The 16,776-nt window shown below is 38.1% G+C and overlaps 2 protein-coding genes, 1 long non-coding RNA gene and 1 pseudogene across 5 annotated transcripts in view; 2 read left to right on the top strand and 2 right to left on the bottom strand.

Annotated features, from left to right (window-relative positions):
- The window catches only part of LOC126764867 (galactosylgalactosylxylosylprotein 3-beta-glucuronosyltransferase S), an 89,101-nt gene that overhangs the window by 27,381 nt on the left and 44,944 nt on the right, over nt 1–16,776 (top strand). The gene's annotated exons all lie outside the window — the stretch shown is intronic.
- Nucleotides 311–15,856, bottom strand: LOC126765027 (uncharacterized). The gene is made up of 2 exons (XR_007668243.1): nt 15,574–15,856; nt 311–1,406 (listed from the first exon to the last, which is right to left on the bottom strand). It is a non-coding gene; the product is annotated as an uncharacterized LOC126765027 (long non-coding RNA).
- Nucleotides 6,832–7,920, top strand: LOC126764909 (uncharacterized; annotated as a pseudogene).
- The window catches only part of LOC126764875 (putative nuclease HARBI1), a 58,937-nt gene continuing 50,123 nt past the window's right edge, over nt 7,963–16,776 (bottom strand). Inside the window, exons 1-3 of one of the 2 annotated variants that reach the window (XM_050482518.1) lie at nt 9,400–9,532; nt 8,763–9,189; nt 7,964–8,694 (exon numbers count right to left, since the gene is read on the bottom strand). In XM_050482518.1, the coding sequence (XP_050338475.1) occupies nt 8,031–8,694; nt 8,763–9,178 (1,080 nt within the window). In that variant the 5' untranslated portion in view covers nt 9,179–9,189; nt 9,400–9,532 and the 3' untranslated portion in view covers nt 7,964–8,030. Of the gene's footprint in view, nt 8,695–8,762; nt 9,190–9,399; nt 9,533–16,776 lie in introns of those variants that run through there. The other variant, XM_050482519.1, reaches the window with a different exon arrangement.

Here is a 16,776-nt window from a genome sequence, read left to right as displayed (position 1 = left end):
ATGTAGGTAATTTCTTACTTTTTTTGGGGTGCCCAAATTATTGCATTTCTTTTTGTTTTGTGGACGTAAGTGTTCATGAAATAAATGCAATGGGATTCTTTCCTTGGCTAGATACTGCTCCTATAGCAAAGTTACTTACATCAGTGGTTTAAAATCTGGTTGATAAAGTTCTATTTCCTCTTTTAGTTTATTGTTCATCTAAGTTAATCCGTTTAATTTTCTCCTCTGAGATAATGGTTAATGTGAACAAAGTTTTGACAAATTTCCAATAATCCTAATCCTAAAAACGACGGTAAATCTTTAAGTGGGGTAGCGGTTTTATGTGTATCTGTTTATTACTATATAAATATAATTTTTCTACATATATTGTAATCGTAATCCTGCCATGTTTGTTATATGTCCCAAGAATTATGTTTGAAAATCTATGTTGACTTTATGTAAGGTCTGTACATACTACTTAGGACAACATTTCTTCTTCTTCTTAATTGGCGTAGACACCGCTTACGCGATTATAGCCGAGTTAACAACAGCGCGCCAGTCGTTTCTTCTTTTCGCTGCGTGGCGCCAATTGGATATTCCAAGCGAAGCCAGGTCCTTCTCCACTTGGTCCTTCCAACGGAGTGGAGGTCTTCCTCTTCCTCTGCTTCCCCCGGCGGGTACTGCGTCGAATACTTTCAGAGCTGGAGTGTTTTCATCCATCCGGACAACATGACCTAGCCAGCGTAGCCGCTGCCTTTTAATTCGCTGAACTATGTCAATGTCGTCTATCTCGTACAGCTCATCGTTCCATCGGATGCGATATACGCCGTGGTCAATGCGCAAAGGACCATAAATCTTTCGCAGAATTTTTCTCTCGAAAACACGTAATCGTCCAAGCCTCTGCACCATATAGCAGGACGGGAATTATGAGCGACTTATAGAGTTTGGTTTTTGTTCGTCGAGAGAGGACTTTACTTTTCAATTGCCTACTCAGTCCGAAGTAGCACCTGTTGGCAAGAGCAATCCTGCGTTGGATTTCCAGGCTGACATTATTAGTGGTGTTAATGCTAGTTCCTAAATAGACGAAATTATCTACAACTTCAAAGTTATGACTGTCAACAGTGACGTGAGAGCCAAGTCGCGAGTGCGACGACTGTTTGTTTGATGACAGGAGATATTTCGTTTTGCCCTCGTTCACTACCAGACCCATTTTCTGTGCTTCCTTGTCCAGCCTAGAGAAAGCAGAACTAACGGCGCGGGTGTTGAGGCCGATGATATCAATATCGTCGGCATACGCCAGCAGTTGTACACTCTTATATCGGGTGATTTTTAAGAGCTTGATAACTTTTTTAAAAAAAAAAACGCATAAAATTTGCAAAATCTCATCGGTTCTTTATTTGAAACGTTAGATTGGTTCATGACATTTACTTTTTGAAGATAATTTCATTTAAATGTTGACCGCGGCTGCGTCTTAGGTGGTCCATTCGGAAAGTCCAATTTTGGGCAACTTTTTCGAGCATTTCGGCCGGAATAGCCCGAATTTCTTCGGAAATGTTGTCTTCCAAAGCTGGAATAGTTGCTGGCTTATTTCTGTAGACTTTAGACTTGACGTAGCCCCACAAAAAATAGTCTAAAGGCGTTAAATCCCATGATCTTGGTGGCCAACTGCCCATGCATCCCGAAAAATGCACTGTTTGGTGTGGTTTGTACGCTGGTGGAATCATTGGACCGTATTTTTTCAAAGATGCTGTTGGACGCAACGTTACGGAATGGAAGAACTGAACTTGGTTGACATGTGGTTTCAACAAGATGGCGCTACATGCCACACAGCTCGCGATTCTATGGCCATTTTGAGGGAAAACTTCGGGGAACAATTCATCTCAAGAAATGGACCCGTAAGTTGGCCACCAAGATCATGCGATTTAACGCCTTTAGACTATTTTTTGTGGGGCTACGTCAAGTCTAAAGTCTACAGAAATAAGCTAGCAACTATTCCAGCTTTGGAAGACAACATTTCCGAAGAAATTCGGGCTATTCCGGCCGAAATGCTCGAAAAAGTTGCCCAAAATTGGACTTTCCGAATGGACCACCTAAGACGCAGCCGCGGTCAACATTTAAATGAAATTATCTTCAAAAAGTAAATGTCATGAACCAATCTAACGTTTCAAATAAAGAACCGATGAGATTTTGCAAATTTTATGCGTTTTTTTTTTTTAAAAAAGTTATCAAGCTCTTAAAAAATCACCCGATAGAAGATGGTACCTTCTCTGTTTAGTTCTGCAGCTCGAACTATTTTCTCCAGGAGCAGGTTGAAGAAGTCGCACGATAGGGAGTCGCCTTGTCTGAAACCTCGTTTGGTATCGAACGGCTCGGAGAGGTCCTTCCCGATCCTGACGGAGCTTTTCGTGTTGTTCAACGTCAGTTTACACAGCCGTATTAGTTTTGCGGGGATACCAAATTCAGACATCGCGGCATAAAGGCAGCTCCTTTTCGTGCTGTCGAAAGCAGCTTTGAAATCGACGAAGAGGTGGTGTGTGTCGATTCTCCTTTCACGGGTCTTTTCCAAGATTTGGCGCATGGTGAATATCTGGTCGGTTGTTGATTTTCCAGGTCTGAAGCCACACTGATAAGGTCCAATCAGTTTGTTGACGGTGGGCTTTAATCTTTCACACAATACGCTCGATAGAACTTTATATGCGATGTTGAGGAGGCTAATCCCACGGTAGTTGGCGCAGATTGTGGGGTCTCCTTTTTTATGGATTGGGCATAGTACACTTAAATTCCAATCGTTGGGCATGCTCTCGTCCGACCATATTTTACAAAGAAGCTGATGCATGCTCCCTATTAGTTCTTCGCCGCCGTGTTTGAATAGCTCGGCCGGTAGTCCGTCGGCCCCTGCCGCTTTGTTGTTCTTGAGGCGGGCAATTGCTATTCGAACTTCTTCATGGTCGGGTAGTGGAACGTCTGCTCCATCGTCATCGATTGGGGAATCGGGTTCTCCTTCTCCTGGTGTTGTGCGTTCACTGCCATTCAGCAGGCTGGAGAAGTGTTCCCTCCATAATTTAACTATGCTCTGGGCATCAGTGACTAGATCACCTTTGGGGGTTCTACAAGAGTATGCTCCGGTCTTGAAACCTTCTGTAAGCCGCCGCATTTTTCGTAGAATTTTCGAGCATTACCCCTGTCGGCCAGCTTATCAAGCTCTTCGTACTCACGCATTTCGGCCTCTTTCTTCTTCTGTCTGCAAATGCGTCTCGCTTCCCTCTTCAACTCTCGGTATCTATCCCATCCCGCACGTGTAGTGGTCGATCGTAACGTTGCGAGGTAGGCAGCCTGTTTTCTCTCCGCTGCGACACTTCTTTTGCTCTTTCCTAAAACCAAACGAGTTGTTGACTAGTGCTCTCAGAGAGCAGGAGTGCAAGCCGAGTAGAAAATCGTTCGGCAGTCTGTTGTGATTGCAGCTTTTCGACGTCGAACCTTCCTTGTGTTTGTTGGCGTGCGTTTTTTGCTGCACAGAGGCGAGTGCGAATCTTAGCTGCAACAAGATAGTGGTCCGAGTCGATGTTAGGACCACGGAGCGCACGCACATCTAAAACACTGGAGACGTATCTTCCATCTATCACAACATGATCGATCTGGTTGGTAGTTTTTCGATCCGGAGACAGCCAGGTAGCTTGATGAATCTTTTTATGCTGGAATCTAGTACTACAGATAACCATATTTCGGGCCCCGGCGAAGTCAATCAGCCTCAACCCATTTGGGGATGTTTCGTCGTGGAGGCTGAATTTACCGACCGTAGTGCCAAATATACCTTCTTTGCCCACCCTGGCGTTTAAGTCGCCAAGCACGATTTTGACATCGTGGCGCGGGCAGCTCTCATAAGCGCGCTCCAAGCGCTCATAGAAGGCATCTTTGGTCACATCGTCCTTCTCTTCCGTCGGGGCGTGGGCGTAAATCAGCGATATGTTGAAGAACCTCGCTTTGATGCGGATTGTGGCTAGACGTTCATTCATCGGAGTGAATGATAGTACTCGGCGACGGAGTCTCTCTCCCACCACGAATCCAACACCAAACTTGCGCTCCTTTATATGGCCACTGTAGTAAATGTCACAAGGACCTACTCGTCTCTGTCCTTGTCCCGTCCATCGCATTTGGACGGCGGTGATGTCAGCCTTTATTTTTGCGAGGACATCAACCAGCTGGGCAGCGGCACCTTCCCAATTAAGGGTCCGGACATTCCAGGTGCATGCCCTCAAATCGTAGTCCTTATTCCGTTTGCCATGGTCGTCATCAAAAGGGGGTCTCTCATCCGAGGCTGTTTAAACGTTTTCATTGGTATTGTTTTTTTACGTGGCGGGTCCCAAGCCCAGCGCACAACCCTTGTAGGGAATGTTTCGCCTTCTCACTTTAGCTCGCCTTCGAACGGATTTTCTTAGGCTACCCAGAGGATACTTGGTCAAAGACCGGAAGTAGTGAGCTGCTTGAGCCATGTGTAAAAGAATCGTTTCTGGCCACTCCCAAGTGAATGGCGATCAGAGAACTTTCCTCACTTGCGTGAACTTCTACACATGACTCCATCCTCCAACAACATTTATATATGTATATTAGGGTGTTTTTTTGAACTATTAATTCTTTTCAATCCCGAAATTTCCTTGGAAATACCCCAAAAACATTTCCCTGAAAATTTTAGCCCTTAATATTAACATTAAGAACTGGACCAAGGCATGTAAAAACAAGAAAATACACTACAATCGTGATTTTTTATCTTTAAATTCCTACAGATCAGAGGTATTTTATGACATCGCTTTGACCTTAGACGCATATTTCTCAGAATTGGTCACTCTACAAAAGTGCCTAGTGCAACAAAGTCGTAACTCACACCGGCGAGGTAGTACGAGGCTCTCTTTTTATATACATATATCTCGTAAATGACAAGAGCTATAGAAAAAATGTATATGAAGTACATTTACGAGGTACATACATACATACGAGGTAATACGAGGCTCTAAACCTGACTTTTCCACGAAATTCGCATTTTTTTGTATATATCTAGTAAATGACAAGAGCTATAGAAAAAATGTACCTATATGAAATCTTGTAGGAATTTTTTTTTTGCTAAAAAAAGGTTCGAGGTCAAAATCGCAATCATTAATACTTCTCGAGATATTCGTATGTATTAAAAAATCTATGAAAATTGCATACAGCCTTCCTTAAAAAGCTGAATATCTCGAGAAGTATTAATGATAGAGATTTTGACCTCTTCATTAATTCCTTAATTTTTTTGTTAAAATTCTTTGTTTCCTACAGTATAGTTTTAGCTTATGGATAATTTTTCCTTGCAAAGCTACTTTAAGTGTCGGTAGACCGTGGTCTCTTATAAAAATGTACTAATTTTTACCTGCTCCACTCCTAATTTCATTAGACATGGACTGTATTTCGTGTTGCTCGTTGTCCATATGGTTCAGTCGTTGACTCTTTCTTTGATGTTGGACTGGTTGTTGCAACGTCATATTACAGTTTTGTCGCGTTGGTGGTGTAAAATGCGTTGAAGAGTCCATATTCATTCGTTTTTGTGCTGTGGCACATAAAATGTTCTTTGCTGAAAGTGTATTTAGTAGAGTATTTGTAGTGCTTTCGGTATGTACTCAAGTTTTTGGTAGTGAGAATCGTGCTATTCCATAAACTTCGACTAGTGTAAGGCTTGTACGAGAGTAGAAAGCGTTTTTTGTTACTATGTTGCATAAACCTGATATGAATATGAGTAATGCTTTAGACAGTACTTCTTTTTTAAGTGCATTGATACCATATTCGTTTTTGTGCATCATTTATATTTTTGAAAATACTACGTTCAGAGTTTGATTTATTTGATCATAATACATATGAATCGGTGTATTGATTTGTCGGGTTCTCATCATCTCTTCCTCTAGTAAGAATTGTTGGCGCTGGTCTACATAGGAGTTATCCAGTATATCTATTATGGCGTAGTAATTATGGATGGTGTTGTTATTGATCAGTATTTGCGTCGTTTTTTGGGTTATTTTTCCATGAATCATTATGCTTGTTCATATATACTCTGATCTTGTAATTATTTAAGGCTATCCATTAACTTAATAAATAATTTTCTCCAATTCTTGTTCTCGAAATAACTATCGGGGAAATTATTTAATGTTTTAAACATGTTCAGATCCACTTCACTTGGATTTGTATAGTTACATAATTGTGCTGGAATCGGAGCTGGTGCACTGGAAATTTCTGCTTCCACTTAGGCTAACTTTAAAACTTAAAACTGTTCGCAGGGCATTATAATCTAATATATTGTAAGTAGTATATTTTTAGCTCTACACCTAAAGTGTGGAGCGTTCTTTATTTATTCGCTTTAATGTTACTCAAGCAAAACACTAAACATAAATACGACCATTCTATGTTATACATTACTATTTATCATATACTTAATTAAAGTACGTAGTTGTTGTTCGATGACTGCTACATATTTGTGGTTATGTGGCAAATTCAAATGCATAGTCTAAGAGCCAGTGAATGGCAGAGTACATGTATTTTACCAAAGATGATATTTTGTTCGGTGATACTTCTATACATACCTTACATGAAATGGGGAACAGCTAAGCCCAGCGAAGGTAGCTATGACGTCACCCAGGTAAGACAGGTACGTAAATCAGACCAAGTTCGCAAGTATTTTAACAAAGCTGGCGTTTGGTCACAGCAAATAATATGGTAAATATAGCCAGAAAAATAAATGGCACACGATTTTTTCGGTTGTAACCTCGTGGCAAACGTTTTTGAAAATTTGAAAAAAAAAATTTTCGAAAGTATTTTAACAAATCTGTAGTGCGTTTCTGTAACTTTCCGGTATGCATAATAACGAACGATATATCGAATTCACTAGTATAACGAAGTGTAATGCTTCTGTAAGTCTGGTGAAAAGCATTTTCGTTATTTCTTTCGTTATGACATTCGTTATCACATCATTAAAAAAATTGCAGTGATATTTTTCGCCAAAATAAAGATGAGCGAGGTAAGCTGGAAAAATGTTGATGTTTTATTTATGTGTATATTGTTTATATTATTTACAGAAAAAAGTAAGAAGTGGAAAAGTTACCAAACAACAAAAACAAAAATTTCTAGATTTATTGAAAAATCATAGAAATGTTGGTACCGGACAATTTGGTGGCCCAAACAGCGGCAAAGCTGCTAATGCTGTATGGGCAACTCTCACAGAGGAATTGAATGCATGCGGAGGAGCATGTAAAACCGTTGAGCAGTGGAAAAAGGTTCGTTCAGTATATTATATATTAACATATGCATGTATGTACAATTGTGCATTCATTGATATTTATTTCAATTCGCAGTGCTGGGCAGACTAGAAGTCAGGCGTAAAGAAGCAGCAGGCCGCAATTATGCGTTTCCAGAACGCTACTGGAAATCGTCCTGCCTCTGAAGGTCCAGCACCGCTAGATGGTATGGACCTGCAAGTGTTAGACTTTTTCCCAACTGCACTTGTTGATGGCGATGGCGTTACTAAGGAGTCGGGGTTTCAAGAGGTAATATCTTCGTATAACAAAAAAAAATATGGAGTTTTAATCACAAAGTTTCATATTTAGATGAATGATAGTGCAGATGAAGAATTGAAGAAATCACTTGATGACGTGTTGGATACACCTCAAAAAACCTCAACTGCTGCACTGCCATCAACCAAACCCAATACAGTGCCATCGCCCACACCAGACAGAATGCGACATACTGCCACTTTCTTCAGTGCATTTGAACAAGTGAAAAACACTCTTGCTGAGCAGGAACGCAAACGACAGGAGGAATTTGACCAGTTGCTGTCCATGGCGAAAGACATTCGTGCCTCCGTGCAATCCATGGTCGCTTCGCTTAAACAATTATGCGAAAAATAATAAACAAAGCTTTTTTTATATTATATTATATTTTTGTTATTATTATTATTTAAAATGAATTGTTTTTTGTTGAAATAAAATCCTTTTTTTATGTTAATTTATTTGTGATTTTTTTATAATTAAAATAATTAGTTAGTTAAAATAATTTCGTACTATATTATCCCGACATCTTCTGCCTTGATTTAGCACACTACAATTTTCACGATTCTCTTCCAAATTGTCAACTTCCATACTGAAATTTGACGATACGTTTATGTCTGGAATTGGTAAATTTCTTTTTAATCTGATATTGTGCAAAGTTAAACACGCATTTATTATTGATCCAGCATATGCTGGTTTAAACAATACACCCCGTTCATGTGATAAGCACCCAAATACCTTTTTCAAAACTCCATTAAGCCTTTCAACACAATTCCGAGCCCGAAAGTGGGAATCATTGTAATTATTTTGCCCAATCGTCTGTGGATTTCGAAATGGTGTCATCAACCATGGTTGCTGTGGATAGCCTGAATCACCAATAAGCCAACTTGAATCTACATCACTGGCGTTTTGCCTTTCCAAAAATTGTTTACATTGGCTGTTCTCCCAAATAAAAGCATCATGGGTACTACCACCATAACGCGCGTTCCCAGACACTATGTTTAAATTGTAGTCACAAATAAGTTGCACATTTTTGGAAAAGTAGCCCTTTCTGTTTATGTAGCAGCATTCAACATCAGCGGCCGGCTTTTTAATTTTAACATGGGTGCAATCAATAGCACCAACGCACCCAGGAAAACCCGTAGATGAAAAAAATCTGTAAAAATATAAACACATATGTACATACACAATATTTTTTATGTACCTATATAATGATTTTCTTACGTTTGTTTTATTTTGTTTTGTTGCTCTAAAGATGTTGGAAATTTAATGTATTTACATATTAATTTTCCTTCAATGATGTTTGTGACTTCTTTTACTGCACGACACACAACTGTCTTGCTTAATGAGCACACAAAATCTTGGCCAACGTCTCTGAAATATGATCCTGTCGCATAGTAATGAAGAGCTGCAGTCATTCTTAATGATTTTGGGACAAACGTACGCCTTTCGCCACTTTTCATATGAGAACTTAGCTCTTGTAACAATGCTATTGCGGGATCTTTTTTAAAACGGAATAGCTCTTCAAAGCGAGCTTCCGGTAAATGAAATGGGTCAGTTGTATCCCTCAGATGTCGCCGATGAAGGCGTAACATTTTCCGTTGGTCCTCCAATAAGGCAAATAATGCAGCAGCTATCATAATTTGAGTCACTAAGAAATTATAACATTGATAATAAATTTATACATTCAAAATATATATGTATATAGTATATAAAATATTATTTGTACTTACGAATAAAAAAAATAAGAGTAAACAAAACTTTTTTGCAGTAAACAAAACAAATATATTCGTATATTGACAGATGTTTATGCATTCATTTTAGTTATAGCACATTTTCGATAACATCGGTAACGACTCACCACAACCATAACGAAAGGTGACTTTTCTGAGTTATAGAAACACTTCAAAACAATTGTTCGTTATAAACCTTTCGTTACGCAAAAGTGATATTTCTTTCAATATCATAACGAAAAGTTACAGAAACGCACTACTAATAGTATTATTAGTTTATTTTTCAAACGGCAGAAGTTTTCTCCGGTTATAATTCTCCGGCAGACGGCAATATATATTGACAGTGCGCGACACACTCGAGCCTCGAGCATTAGTTTGTGTATAAAGTATATAATATATGAAGTATATTTCTACTCTCTCTTTATTTCCTATGTAGTACTACTGCTATCGCATTCACTCTCGTGAGTATCTCTGACTAAAACGCAGTATAACCCCAGACAATTAAATAGCACACCCGGCGTAACGGTTATGTTGTCACATGTTTTTGCTTTATTTTGGACCGTTAGTCGAGAATCATCTCATTGAGCGTAATACAACATTTAATATTATAAAGTTTATTTTAATTCTTATGGTTTCAATTATTGTTTTCATGAATCACAAGTATGTCGTCCGAATTGAAGTGTGTTTGTTGTGACATAGAAAAAAATGATAAAGTACATTTGTTTTCTGAGGAAACTATAGGAAAATGTCGATTGATTTTGCGACAACGAAAACTTCATAAACTTAAATATCAAAATACTGTTTTACATAGTGATATTTATGAATCAGGTTATCACAGTGCATGTTATAGTTCATTTACAGCATTGAAGAGAAAATTTCTTGAAACAAGTAAAAATGTCGTTTTGTCAGCAACTAAAACACGTGTTAGTTCAGAATGTTCATCAAACGAGCAACCATCAATATCTGCGAGTAACTCTGAAATTGCAGACACTTTGGTGTAAGATTCGACTGCAGATAACCTATCTACCGTTAGTGACAATGTAGTTGCATCAGTATCTCAATCTAGTATTTCATCAGAGTATTTATTAAATAAGTAGCCATCAATATCTACGAGCAACTCGACAATTGCTGACACTTCAATGCAAGATTCGACCGGTAAGAGAAATAGTAGTGTAAGTGAAATTCTAGAAAATCAAAATCTTGGACAAACTGCTGCGTTGGACGAAGAGGTCGATATTCCCCCAGAATCAACAACTGATAGTCCACCTTCCAAAACTTTCAGCTCAATAAATTTGGGTAAGGTATGCTTTTTTTGCAACAAAAGAAATAAAAAATTTCGTTCGAAAATCGAAGCTCTGCACACTTCAAATAAAGAAACATTTCAAACGAGTCTTCTGGAAGATCTCAAGATTGATACAGATTTATATGACGAAACACTAAAAAAGCTGACAAATATTACAACCCAAGAAATTTTTTATCACAATGCACAACAAAAAAACCTCATCAATGAAAAAACCAGCGCATTCATCATGGCATGCTTCCCGAGAAAATCATCAAATTGTTTTTGAAGAAATCTGTTCTCTAATAGAAGGGAACGTAATTAAACGTGGGCGATATTATTTCGTTTCTTATTTGTATAAACAATATAATGACTTATTCAGAGAGGTAAATTATTTAGAAAACAAAATTCGTGATAAATTTAAAGATCGAATTCATATCTTGCAATCAAATAATCGTCCATAGCTGAGGTATGCTCAGTCGCTCCAGGGTCAGCCTTGGGACCCACGAACTCTTAGCAAAAAAATATTTACTTTTTGTAATAGATGTATCCACACCCCTTATGTGGACAGCCAGACAAGCTTATATTTATATGGCAAGTCAGGTGGAATCGATTGGATTTGGTGTGCCAGGCGTTGGTTCTTGTCGAAGTCGGCACGATAATTACGGTAAGGTGGTGGTCCTTCTATATTCTGGTGAGGAGTAGTCACTCCCAGACATGGTGTTGACTGTACGGTACAGTACAGTGTTCTATGGATCCCCTGCGAAGGAGAAATTATAAAAATATTAATATGTCAACCGAACGCGTTGACCTACGGTGAGCACCCCTTCGAGAACTATTTCTTTTCTCTCGTCTGTACTTACATGCGAGTTAATCGCGTTAGTTTGGTAACGGTGCACTATGGTGTGCAAGCAGTGGTACTGACGCCGTTGGAGGCAGCGCAGCTGTGACTGATATATTAACGGTGCACTAGTGTGCAGGCTGCGGTAGTGACGCTGTTCGAGGCAGCGCAGCTGTGACTGATATATTAACGGTGCACTGATGTGCAGGCTGCGGTAGTGACGCTGCTCGAGGCAGCGCACCATCACAGCTGTATCGCTGTATCGCAAACCAACTGAGACTACGGTCTAGCCATTGCGCGCACTCCAACTCGGTGTGATATCGTTTCGACGCAACGCCTGCGAAAACTAACACATCGATTAAGTTATAAGGCAGAGTCATTGCGAGCACTGGTATTACACTGATTTTGTGTAAAACCTTTTCAACACAACGCCTGCAAAAACTAACTACTTCGATTGTTTAACAAGCACTGGTATCACACCGAGATGTAATACCTTTTCAACGCAATGCCTGCGAATCCTAACAAAATACCCAATTCTACTGTATATAAGGCAGAGCCATTGCAACGCAATGCCTGCGAGGCCTAACAAAATACCCAACTCTAATTGCAACGCAATGTCTACAAAAACTAACTACTTCACTTACCACTGCCTATTGCTGCTTGCTGCTGTGTGACCGTCCTGGCTGGCGAGTTGGAAGAAATGATCGCATTTGGTGTAAAGTGCTTGCTTATATAGAAACATAGCGCAGCTTTGGTGAGCTTAGTGAGGTAAATTGTGAGCGTAGCTTTAGTCAATGCAGTGAGGTGAAGTTTAGTAAGTGTAGGATATTTCTAGTATGGTGGAAAGCGCTATGTTGAGGTATGGTAAGGCTAAATGATGTACAGTGTTGGAGTAAATTATTGTAAGGTGGTAAAAGCCATAAAAGTTATAAACTTAAATAAATCTAGATTACCAGATGACATAACTAGTAATCGATTGATACAAGGTGAATGCTCGATACCACTTACTGTTTCTAATTTTGTAGCTTGTTATAGGAGGTTATGCTCGTAAGCGTCGGAGTTGTGACAATTTTAAACGGCACGTCAATTCTATGTGTGAAGATATGGTATATATGGTACATAATGGTAATATCAAAACTTCAAAACATATTTGCTTAGGAATAGCATTGAAAACTTTGACAAGCAGTCGGAAAGTTATAAGCCACTTTTACTTCAACTTCACGAACTGGAGTGTGTCCGGAAGTAATAAAAAAAAACTGAAAATCTGTCAACAGGTATTGCGTATGACAACTACGATCGGTTTGTTGAAACAAAAACTGGTAAAGACACTCTCCATGATACCGTAGGCATAATCTGTCAGAATATTAAACCTAATGACCTGGTGGATGAAGAGGGGTTACCAGAAACATTTACAAATAGGCGCCGAAGAAGGTCATTTGAAGCAATCGACATAGAACTACCTTTTTACACAAAAAAAGCTAAGATGACTAGTGGCTTCCAACCCGATATTGGAGATACTACTGAAGCAAATGAAGATAATATGATTGTAAATATGGATCTATACAAGAGAATTGATGCTGTTAAGTCACGCCTTAGGCTTGCCAAACATCCCTATGTGGGTAGGATTTAATAGCACAAAAATAAAAGACGACAGTCCACAACAACGGATTTCCTATTTGACCCCAATTAACTCATCACCTACCGCGATTCCAGTAGTTTTAGCAACGATGGATCAAAGTATTAAGATTTTGGGAGAGTTAAATCAACCATACATGCAAGTGACGTACGATTTAGCACTTGCAAAAATCGCTCTAAAACTTCAAGCAACTGAAAAACACGAAGGGATATTAAAATATTCTAAATTATTTATACATTAAGGCTCATTTCATATCATGCTATCTTATTTTAAAGCAATAGGAAAAATCATAGATGGTTGTGGACTGTCGACAATAATGGTGGAGAGTGAACTTCTTGCAAGTGGATCGGTACAAAGCTTTTTGGAAGAGAAACATTTTAATCGGTGCAAGAGACTACATCCCATGATGGCTTTACAACGGGAAAATATTGAAATAAATACTAAAATAACTGAAGAACTGGAGAGATTAAGAAGCTGCAAAGTACCATTCTTTTACATTCATAATGAACACCTCAAAGATTTGTACAGTAGGTATGAAAAGTTTGCAGAAAAAACAATAAACGGTGAATTCGGTAAGACGGCTCAGTTTTATATGATTTACGTACAACTTGTACAGTATTATTTAATTCTAAGTCGAAGTATTCGTATTGTGGATTTTGAATTATTCAAGTTCATATTACCGAAAATTAATAACTTGTTCTTCGTTTGTAACCACCAAAATTACGCCAGATGGACAGTCCACTATCATTATAATTTATCAAAAGTCGCACAAACTCATCCAGGATTGGAGGATGATTTTAAAAACGGCTTTTTTGGAGTTAAAAGAACAGAAAAAACGTTTTCAAGGCAGCCCGTAGATTTAACTCTCGAACAAACTATCAACGCCGATGCGGCTGGGAAGCTTACGGGAATCATCCACCTCACGGATTCAATCTCAGCACGTCAACGTTGGGCTAGAAGCCACGATATACGCTCTTCTATCATCTCACTGCAGATTTGAAAGCGCACAATATAAAGAAAAGCTCACAACAACTCTATAAATTTATAAAAGCTTTTGACCAATACATGAATCCCTTTAATCTTGAGTTGTCGACCAATCAATTGTTTAATATTGCATCTGGTAAAGCAGCAACAATTCAAGTCGAAGAGTTTCTCTTGAATGTGGAAAAGATTGGCTGTGACCAACGAGAATTATTTTTGTCGGAGTGTTCCTCGAATGTCAATCGATTCGACGAAACAGTTAAGAAAATACCGCTACCTAATTTTGCTAGCCAAATTGAAAAACGTAAATCTATCAAAGTGGGTGGAAAAACTAAAGAAATAAAAATACAGCGAATTCTATTTGGTCACAGGTTAGGGATATCAATGGATCATAAAATCGATGTAATAAAAATTTCGTCACACCCCATCACACCTGTGCCATTAGCTTTGTGCCATTTAGATGGTACAATCTACAAAACTGACAAGTCAGGACTTGCTAAAGCTTTGGAAGCTAATATTGAGCACAATCCGCCACAGTTTTCTAATGTCTACGTTGTTGATGGTTTTTTCATTTTACATTCCATGAAAGAAGTGCCAAAAACGTTTGGTAATATTTCTAAAAAATTTTTACAAATGATCACAAAATATCCCGGACAAAGAATTGATGTTGTTTTCGACCAATATTGGTCTCCATCTATTAAAGACAATGAAAGATCTTTACGACTTGAGACTGTTCAAATGCAGTATATAATTTCAGGACTTGAACAAGTTAGACCAACTGATTTCTCGAAGGAGTTGAAAAACATCCGATTTAAGGAGGCTTTAATAGATTTTTTCACAGTTCATTGGGCTAGCAGTGAAGTCATTCCGTTCCTTTGGACTAAATTAATACATCTCAACTTTCGCGACTGTTATTCCTACAAAGTGAATCATGAAATTGTTGAATCGAGTTTTGTTGATGATCTCTCCTGTCCTTTACACGAGGAAGCCGATAGTAAAATTATTTATCATGTATGCAGTATTCTAGACGTGTCAAATATCGTCATTAGAGGTTCTGATATAGATATATTAATTATAATGCTTGGCAATATGGTTCACTTAAAAAATCGGTTGTCTCATATTTGGATGCTTACTGGGACTGAAAACCATGAAAGATTTATTGATATTACTAAAATTTATAAAATATTAATTATAAAAATTATACATAATTTTCCAGACGACAACGAAGATGTTGAACAAGATGACAAAGATGATGAGCATTATGACAATAGTAATGCTTCCGACGACGAAATTGACGAATCATAATACGATGGAAAATTATTATAAAAATATATCAATAAAAACTCGAAACATATTTTCATTAATACCAATAAAGTGAATGTTGTTATAATAGTTCTTATTATTGATCTATAAACAACCCATCTTCCCAATTCATTATTATAAAGTAGGAAATATCGGGTGATTTTTTAAGAGCTTGATAACTTTTTTTTTTAAAAAAACGCATAAAATTTGCAAAATCTCATCGGTTCTTTATTTGAAACGTTAGATTGGTTCATGACATTTACTTTTTGAAGATAATTTCATTTAAATGTTGACTCATGTGGTTTCAACAAGATGGCGCTACATGCCACACAGCTCGCGATTCTATGGCCATTTTGAGGGAAAACTTCGGAGAACAATTCATCTCAAGAAATGGACCCGTAAGTTGGCCACCAAGATCATGCGATTTAACGCCTTTAGACTATTTTTTGTGGGGCTACGTCAAGTCTAAAGTCTACAGAAATAAGCCAGCAACTATTCCAGCTTTGGAAGACAACATTTCCGAAGAAATTCGGGCTATTCCGGCCGAAATGCTCGAAAAGTTGCCCAAAATTGGACTTTCCGAATGGACCACCTAAGACGCAGCCGCAACATTTAAATGAAATTATCTTCAAAAAGTAAATGTCATGAACCAATCTAACGTTTCAAATAAAGAACCGATGAGATTTTGCAAATTTTATGCGTTTTTTTTTTTTAAAAAAAAAGTTATCAAGCTCTTAAAAAATCACCCGATATAATTTTGTTTTTATATTTTTTATAATAGTATATATATTTCCATGTAGAAATGATCACACACAGGTACATACTTATAATCACACTGTCAATATATATTGTCGTTTGCCGGAGTATTATAAGCGGAGAAAACGTCTGCCATTTGAAAAATAAACTAATAATACTATTACAAATAACATATGTATATAAAAACCAGATTTGTTAAAGTACTTTCGAAAATTTTTTTTTTAACTTTTCAAAAACGTCTGCCACGAGGTTACAACCGAAAAAATCGTCTGTCATTTATTTTTCTGGCTATATTTACCATATTATTTGCTGTGACCAAATGCCAGCTTTGTTAAAATACTTGCGAACTTGGTCTGATTTACGTACCTGTCTTACCTGGGTGACGTCATAGCTACCTTCGCTGGGCTTAGCTGTTCCCCATTTCATGTAAGGTATGTATAGAAGTGTCACCGAACAAAATATCATCTTTGGTAAAATACCTGTACTCTGCCATTCACTGGCTCTTAGACTAGCAGTTATCGGGTATTCCGTGTGTTTAACCTCCTTGACTGTATTGCTGTTAACATATGTACTATGTATATACCAGAGAGCTGCAACACTCGTGCCAAAAACACAATCAAATCAACTCAGTTCATCATAGACAACATTGTTGATCAATTCGAGTACAGGCCACCGTCAACTGATTTGATGCAATATAAACAATCTGTTCT

Source organism: Bactrocera neohumeralis, unplaced genomic scaffold (assembly GCF_024586455.1).
Source record: "Bactrocera neohumeralis isolate Rockhampton unplaced genomic scaffold, APGP_CSIRO_Bneo_wtdbg2-racon-allhic-juicebox.fasta_v2 cluster10, whole genome shotgun sequence".
Lineage (NCBI taxonomy): Eukaryota > Metazoa > Arthropoda > Insecta > Diptera > Tephritidae > Bactrocera > Bactrocera neohumeralis.
Note: the sequence above shows the minus strand (reverse complement) of the source record. Positions and strands in the feature narration are given on the sequence as shown.